Below are 9,096 nucleotides of genomic sequence, written 5' to 3'. Positions count from 1 at the left end.
GTGCAGGCTGCTTGCTCAGGAGAGTTTTGCAGAAAGAAGACACTGCAATTTCGGGTGAGTAATCTCCTGTAAAACGTGCTACTCAGGGGAGATATCTCGTTCTGCTTCACCATCGGCCATCTCACTCTCAGCTAAACTCACTTCTTGGTAAATCTGAGTGTTTCAGGAGCCTCAAATCACCCTCGTTTAGGTGAAGCTAATCGAGTTAAAAAAAAAAGCAAACTTGACGAGACTCGATTCTTAGTAAATTTACCCCTAAGAGTGTGGTGCAATAACTGGGTGTTTTTAGCTTAAATTTAATTTCCTTTTCTGTTGCTGTGGGATGTCCACTTCCTTGAACCCATAACAATAGAGACCACTTCCCATATGAAAAATACATTATATAAAACCACTTTTGAAGAACATCTAGATAGTGCTATGTCAACAATGTACTTGATGGTGGCAATACACAAGTTGTGATACCCATTTCAATGCTAATAAACCTTGACGGTGTTCATTTCATTGTAAGTCAAATTTTCAAGTCCCTCTTTCATGGCAGTAATGGCATTTGACAAAATTGTTGCTGCTGGAAGTAATATTTGTGTGTTTGTGCTAATGACAAAGATCACATAGTACTAATATCAGAACGGATGGCGAAATTCTGCATAAAGAAAATGCAGTTTATTAATGTTAGTGATGATGGTTTTATTGTAGTTATACACTATTGGTGCATATAACAGACAGTCTTTGCTATTGTACACTTGAAATCATCAGTCTGTGTTGTCTGTTCAAATATCTTATTTGTGCCATATTTAGGTATCCGACTACTAGACTTAAATAAAGGGATTCAGTTCAGTCAAAAATTCTGACATCTGCTTTGTACATATATGTGACTTAAATAAGTTTTATTTGAAGCAGGAGTTATAAATGGACGACACACACTGTATAATTACAATCACTTTCTGAAAAAGATATGATAAGACCAAAATGGAAAAACACATTTGTATTTTTTATTAGCAAGTGCCCTACCCTACAGATATCCAAAAGAAAGACAGAAAAGGACTGATCTTTCTGTCACCGTGGCCATATGTCTCATAGAAAAGAAGATGCAAGAAGAACAAAGTTAGATAATATTTCATAGGACCACTAAACCTAAAAAGTCTATATATGTATACATATATATATATACATGCACATACAAAGATTCAGGAGATTATCAGAACTCAGTATATTAGCGATAAACCCTTTGTTAGCATGTGGGGGAATATTGTCTCCAATATATACTGAAGGACTATGGCCAGCTTCTACTGTAGGTGTCAGAATGGGCCTATCAGCAATGGTCAGTAGTTTTCATTCAGCTGCATAGCAAATGTAAATATTATATACAACAATGAATTTAATGGCAAACATGAAACCAATACAGTTATACATCATAACACTGAGTCATTCGTGAAAGAAAGATGATTGTTAATACATGAAAAAGACGGAACTGCATCTTTGTGATACATCAGGGCAGAGAAAGCACAGATGAGCATATACAGGTCACATGTGTAAGCCTAAGAGAGTGTTTGTGATTAGTGACGTGTCTGTGGCTTCAGAACAGGTTGAGAAAAGCAATGTGTGTGCAGAATTGCCTATAAGATATTTGCTGTAAGGTCTAACAAACAGGCCTTCTCGTCTTCTTTTTCTGTATCGTTATTGCATTTTCAATACCGCCTATTGCATGTTTCCTTTTGCTTACTGAATAATCATGCATAATATATTGGTGTTATATAGGGGATAATAATTGATGCTTATGGGTCAGTGTTCTCCCCAGGATCAATGTCACGGGTTCTCCACCCAACTTCTATTACATGCCACCCGGCTGTATCTCATTGCACCACTGTCTCAGCATGCATTGCTGGACACAATTATATCTGTGTCCAGCCAGCTAGTGGGCAATATCTGCAAGAGTCTTTAATAATGATGTCCGTCTCCACACTTATTACACTGCCCCTCCCGGCTACTTCTTAATGTCACCAACTGGCAAAACTTTCTGGGGAGAACACTGTGCGTGATTTAAAGGTTTTATGGTGAGTAACTGAAACCAATGTCTGCACTATGCACTAATAAGACTGTTAGGCTCCTAGGATTTACAACCCATTTATGTACTGTGTTGCATACAACATTGTGCACACAAAAAAAGACACAAGGTAAGTTTTATAACAGATTGCACTTTTTTTCATAGTGTCTTTTCACAAAACTACACAAAGTAATGGAGAGACTACAATTGCATCAATGTAAGATAGATTATTTTAAATGAACTAATTTATCTTTGTATGATTCCACTGAATTAAATTAGTTTAGCTGTAATTAATCATTCTCTTTCAGACAACTTACAGAGGTAGTTTTCATGTGAAGCTTATTTGAAAGCCTACACAATTTATTTTTAAACCCATCTCAGCAAACACATTACCTAACCAGTTATACCAAACTGTTTGAGGACAATTCATTTAACATTTTGAAATACTGTAAGAAGAGATCATGGAAAAACAAGGCATTGAACACAGGAAGAGGTATCTGCTTCTCATAGGCTGTTTGGATTGCAATTTGGGTCGCCAAACTGAGCTTGTCCCAGAGTAGCCGCACGTTGTGATCATGAAAGTGTTTGTCATATAGTCAGCCAATGTTGGAGCTGCAAGAAAAGACACACAATGTAGATTAGTTTTCAAGTGCCAAATTATTATTCATTCTGTATTTTGTAATACAAACGTCATGTCGAGAATAATGACTCTACCTAGACTTTGCCCTTTATTTACTAACATGTACTATAGCCATTAGCCACGTTCTTATCTTGCTCTAACATGAATGCATAGGAGGAGATTAAGCAGCATATTCTCTCGCGTCTCTATATTCTCTATTGCTGCAGTCAGATATACAATATATTGTTCCATTATTACTAGCTTCTGCATTCACCGGTAACTACATCTGACATAAAAAAATAAACACAATTATATTAAACAATATCTAACCTCTCAATTTAGACTTTAAGAAAATGGAAACATCTACAAAATATATGCAAATAATTGTTCAAAAGTTGCTCTACATATTTCATGATATAAATATTGCTTTGCCAGATATTAATAAGTAAGCTAATATAAACTATATAAAACTCTGCCACCATATTATTCCCTCTTATTGTACCATCCAGTTAGATGCAGGCTATAGCAGGTGTTCTTCCTCATCCTTTAGCTCTATAAACATCTTCTGGGCTTACCATCTGTACCACTACATAATAATAATGTCACTTGGGGGCCAGAAGCAGGCTCGGTGATACGGGGGGCTAAGGGCACAGCCGTACCGAGCCCGGAGATTCTAGGGGCCCCGGAGGGCCCCATCACTGCATGGTCCATCATATAAGTGGAGGAACGTGCAGCCGGGGTCCGTGGTAATAAGGGGGCCCGCAGCTGCATTGACAGCAGTATTGTAATGAGTCAGACTGATTATTTACAGTACACTGCTGTGGGAGACTGCTGCGGGCTGTAGCAAAGAAGGAGGAGGTGATCCAACCCCCCTCCTCCCCTCCCCTCCCCTCTTACCTTCTTCTCCTCTCTGACACTGACTGCAGTTGCCGGGGGCCTGATGTCACACTCTAGTGACTGGCCCCAGTGCAAAAACTCTTGGGCTCTGGCTTTGCTCTGCTGCGGCCAGGGGATGTTACCCGATGTAGAGAGCGTCTCCTGCACAAGCACTGGGTGAAGATGAGTTATGTACTAAAAGTATATATATTTTTTTTTCTCTCTCTTTCTCCCCCCTGCCTTCATGTACCAGTAAGCCCTTCCAACCCAAATAATGACCTTTACACCCTCCAACAGAGGCCTGGGAGACCCTAAGAAAATGTGCGTACTGGGCCCCATGATTTCTGTTGCCAGCCCTGGCCAGAAGACTAGATTTATGATTGTTAGGTCTTGGTTATTAATATTATACAGTTTCATATCACTTACATAGCTGTACAAATTATAAGGCCTGATTTAGAGTTGTATGTCACAGCAGGATGTGGCCGCCAGTCTCAATACTGACATCCGAATCCCGATAAGGGACTTAAGATAATCATCGAAATACTGACGCGGCCTATCATAATCTCAACACCGAAAGACGCCAGCCCGGATGAGGTAGGTCCGGGGCGCCCCTTAGCGTTAGCCGCAGGTATAGGTTTAGGTTTAGGGAGTGTAGTGGGGTTAGGGTTAGGCACCCCTAGGTTGGAGGGTTAGGCACCCCTTGGGGAGGTTAGGGTTAGGCACCCCTCAGGAGGGGTAAGTTTAGGGTGCGGTAAGGGGGGGTTAAGGTTAGGCACCCCAGGGGTGCGGTTAGGGTTAGGCACCCCAGGGGTGAGGTTAGGGTTAGGCACCACTGAGAGGATAGGGTACTTATCTGCCCTGTTGGGATCTTCTCCCTTCGGGCTGCCACCACCGGGATATGAACCGGCAGTTATAGGGCCAGGACCTCATACCCATTCAGTCACAGCCGCTACTGCAAAATTGTGCTAATGCCGCAGGAGGCGTCTTGTGTAAAGAGACGCTTCTTGCTGGCTTCTGTGGTTTCGGACCACCATCGGCCATCTGATAAACCTAAGCCTAGACCCTGGCCTCAGTACGTCCAGAAAACGGGACCGACATGCCCATCTTCTAGGATATAGGCCATCTTCTCCAGCCTCCAAATGGCCGCAGCCTGTTAATCAGGTTGCGGCTTCTCTGACACTGCTGCCAGAGCTGCAGCACATGTGCACTAGGTTCTGGCATATGCGAAGTGAACCCACCATCGGAGTTGTACTCAAAGTAATGGGTTTGCGTAAAACTCTGAATCAAGCTCATAGTCAGAAGAAAAGATGGCTTTTACTGTAATTTCAGAGTTACCATTCACTGGAATCATAGGATCTAATTGAATGATAACAGAGGATCAGACCATGAGTAACGCATTTACATATGTTTTCATTTATTTCTCAATTAAATAGCATTTTTTTTCTGGTACTTAATGACATTTCAAAAATCCAAAAACTTTCCAGTATCTAATTATTTCATAGAATGCCTAGTCAAAGTCAGGGCCGGCACCAGGTGTAGGAGTACCCTGTGCCGGCTCTCTCTAGTGCGCCCCTACATCGCGAGCGGCGCAGCCAGACTGGGGGGGAGCCTCACTAGCTGAGCTTCCCCCAGCCCTCTCCCGTCACTGAATGGATACCGCGCGCATGCACGCAGCATCCATTCAGACTCTGGGGTCCGGTCCCCAACCTCCCGTTTTGACCACCCGCGGGCCACTTCGGCCCATGGGTGGAACAGCGGGATGGTGCTGTCCCGCTGAAAACGGGATGTTGGGGAGGGGTGCACCCCTCTATGGGTGGCGCCCCTACTGGTCGAACACCTCTAGAGATGGCCCTGGTCAAAGTGTTAAATGTAGTGTTTTCTCAATGTACTAAAATGATTCTGAGCATATTTTTCAGAGAATGCACTGAAAATAGTGACCGCACCCTTCTGCTTGAAATCCCATCAGCAAAAAATTGTAGTAATAAGCAGGATTTTGAAAAAAGTACAGAGTAACAGTTTATTGATTGTCATTTCGGTGGAGCATAACTTCTATACCATATACAGCATTAATTAGCATGATAGTGATTCTATGCCACAAAAGGTAACACAGGAAACACAAGGTATTCTACACTCACTCTTGGTTTTTATCCTACCTGTATTATTGTTTCAGATATCACACTGATTTCTACCAGCAAGCATGCATGTATGGGTAACCCCATGGGGTTTATGTACTAAGCCTTGGAGACAAATAAAGTACCAACCAATCAGTTCCTAACTATCATTTTTTAAACAGCCTGTAAATTGACACTGAGTGGCTGGTACTTTATCTCCATCCATTTTATAATTCTCCAAGGCTTAGTAAATAGTCCACCATGTTTATTTTTCAGCTGAGATTTAAATGTATGATATTTAATAGATATGGCTGCTATAATTGTTTACAGTTACACATGAAAATATTTTTTATGTATTATATACTTCATAGGAGGGTATTGAAAGTATTTCTTAATATTAAAAAGTGACTCATACTTTAAGTACTTTCGAAAATATTGAAACCTACAGTAAATGTGGCTAAAACTAGTCCATTTTATCTTTCCTTCCTTCAGATACAAGCTTGCTAATACAAGGAAGGGCAAATCTTAGGCTCTCAGCTGTTGCTAAGCTATGTCTTCCATTATGTTCAATAATAATTGGCATGCTGAAGTAGCATGAATTAATTTAATGAAGTGATGTAATAGGCTTGTTATAACCTGATTATGTAATTAACTGAGCTCAGATTAATTCAGTCAGTCAATAAGTGGGAAATGTAGACTGGAAAATGGTTCATGTTGGTAAATCTGGATTACACATGTGATTACAGAAATTAAATCAGATGGATTCAGTGGTTACTATAGAATAAATATACTTGAAGAATGAATAAACCCACCTTAAACTGCCGGATGTCTCCTTGTGCAACCAGGTGATATTCATTTTCTGGGGTAATACAATATGCAAGTCTCTAAAATTTTAAAAATATATATATATATTTATACATGTATAAATTTGTAAAAAAAAAGTTAAGAATAGTCAATGTAAAAATTATGAGATACAAATAACTTTCACTCTAAACTGAATGATCTATAAATTTAAATATTACAATCTCGCTCTAATGAGAACGCGAACTACAAAGATTTCATTACGAATTAGCTGTACTATTTACAATGGATTTTGATGACAATTTCAATACCCTATAATTTCCAGATCACTCAACCTAGAGGATAAAGTGAACACAAATATACCGTACTCACCAAACCAAGTTGACATAATACAGTATTAAAATATTGTTTTGCGACATACTTTGCAAAGTGTACATGTATCATAAAGTAGATACATTACAGAAAGTGACATCTATCTCTAAAAAACAATGGTGGGCCATATTTCAGAAACATAAATTTTGGGTGTCCAATCTGTTTATGATTAGAGAAGAGCCGTTTGGTTTTTGAGAAAACCGAACACACCCAAACTTAGGGGTTCCGAGTCAAACCGCGTCCCAGTTCGGAATCACTTTGGGGTTCCAAGTAGAACATGTCCTCACTCGGGTCTTCTCGCAACTTGAACTCAGGCCCTGATTCAGAGCCGGACGCTCTGACAGAGCGCTCACTCTGAGTCAGGGCCGGCCCTCTTACTATTTGGAGCGGCCTCCTGGCCGCTCGCATAGCTGTGGGTGACCACCCATAGCTATAGTGAGCGGCCATGATGATGGTCGCGATGGTCAAGACCATCACGACCATCGGGCTTGCGACGAGACCCTGCGGTAGGGTCTTGCTGCCGCAAGCCCAGGAGTGCTTTTGGCTCTATCAGAGCCAAAAGCACTCCCACTGACATCACTAGTGATGTCAGTGGGGCCTGACCCAGACGTTAGGCGTTCCCATGGGAACGCCTCCGTCTGGGCAGCCACACCCCCGGCACACCCACCAAAGGGGGCGTGCTGTCAATCACCATCGACAGCACACCCCCTTTGGTGCGAGACCCTTAACGACGGCTTGGCCGTCGTTATTCGGGTCTCGCGCATGCGCACTACGGAGCCGCCTCTGTCACGCACATGCGCACTTGGGCACCATCGACCCGCTTGCGAGCGCTCAGCGCTCGCGAGCGGGTCAGAATCAGGCCCTCAGATATAAAAACCTGATCTCACGTATTATGTTTAAGTGCACCCTCATGATTGCAGGTGCTGTTTAGTGGTCAGAATTGACTGGAAATTACCGAAAATTTTATTGTTGTTAATAGGAACTATTAACTATTAACTATTGCTGTAGGAAAAAACAGGTCCAAGTTAGATGATTTTAGCTGTATTTATCCATTTTTGAAGAAATCCAAAAACAAAATCGAACCAAGACACTTGAAGGTGGTTTTGTCAAAACCCAAACATTTGAGGGTGGTTTTGGCAAAACCAGGGGTCTGCGCACATCTCTAGTTACACAAATATTATGACAACTCACACAAGTCACCCGGAATTCTGCACACTGTGTACACAGCATAAACATATAACACTACCAGATTACACTCTCAGTGCACACTGTACAAATTCATGTCACAATGATTCCTAAGAGAAATAGAGAGATAGAGAGAAGCTGTTTTGTTTTTGTTTTTTTGCTTGAGTTGGAATTGTTCTGATGTAATGCTAATTGTAGTGCTGAATATGATGGGCAGCCAAATAGGATAGTAACTGTAAAAACTTATTAGCAATGTGGTATCACCTGCAGATTGGCCAGAGCACGACTAGTACCTCTAATACCGTTTGCATTGGGCTATATATCCTGGACAGTTCAGTGTCCATAATGTTCATTGTGACTACACTGTGTTAGTTTGGAATTAAATTAAACAATATACTAGCCACTGGCCTTCATAAAGTATTGGCTTTATATTACACGCACATGTGGGCTGGTGTTGAATGTGTGCAAAGGCCCATTTTCTGTCCATCTGGCCCTGACTAGGTGAATTATAGAGAGGTGGACACAAGATATAAGTGAGAATTGCAATTGTTATACTGAGCCTGCATCAGAATAATAGCATAAGATGATGTACAGTAGTTAGATACAAGAAACTACTGAGATGTTTCTAAGTGAAGTGCCGACAATGTGGAGCTCGTGGCAAGGAGAAGCACAGAATATAGTGTCGCTGTCTCTTTAGCTGGCTGTGTGCATATGAGTCAGCCAGAACCTTATTGCCAGGGTCATTCTGTTTCCAATGTGATTCCAACAATAGCAGCTTGCATAATAGCCACACCTGATACTAATGCCTGCTCTATGCCGAACAGTGGTGGCTTGCGTGTTAGCTGCACTTAATACCAATGCTTGCTCTGTGCCAAACAGTGATGGCTATTGTCTTAGTCACACCTAATACCAATGCTTGCTCTGTGCAGAACATTTGCGGCTTGCATGTAAGCCACAGCTAGTATCTATGCTACTTCCTCTGTGCCATCAGTATAAGCCGCTGGAGGTGTGTAGAGAAGCGGCTCTGTAATCAGTGCAATAGAGTCTGTTTCTTCCAGCACTGTTTGGAGGAATGTTCTGTGATAATCTGC

The 9,096-nt window shown here is 41.6% G+C and overlaps 1 protein-coding gene across 2 annotated transcripts in view; it reads right to left on the bottom strand.

Moving 5' to 3' along the window:
- Window positions 1-898: 898 nt before the first annotated feature.
- SLC6A2 (solute carrier family 6 member 2) overlaps window positions 899-9,096 on the bottom strand; it is a 338,811-nt gene continuing 330,613 nt past the window's right edge. For both annotated transcript variants that reach the window (XM_088471851.1, XM_088471850.1), the window contains 2 exons: window positions 6,460-6,531; window positions 899-2,653 (listed from right to left, as the gene is read on the bottom strand). In XM_088471851.1, the coding sequence (XP_088327977.1) occupies window positions 2,630-2,653; window positions 6,460-6,531 (96 nt within the window). In that variant the 3' untranslated portion in view covers window positions 899-2,629. The remainder of the gene's footprint in view (window positions 2,654-6,459; window positions 6,532-9,096) is intronic.

The sequence above is a fragment of the Taudactylus pleione genome, unplaced genomic scaffold (assembly GCF_031769625.1).
Source record: "Taudactylus pleione unplaced genomic scaffold, aTauple2 ptg000117l, whole genome shotgun sequence".
Lineage (NCBI taxonomy): Eukaryota > Metazoa > Chordata > Amphibia > Anura > Myobatrachidae > Taudactylus > Taudactylus pleione.
This window is presented reverse-complemented; position numbering and strand designations above follow the sequence as displayed.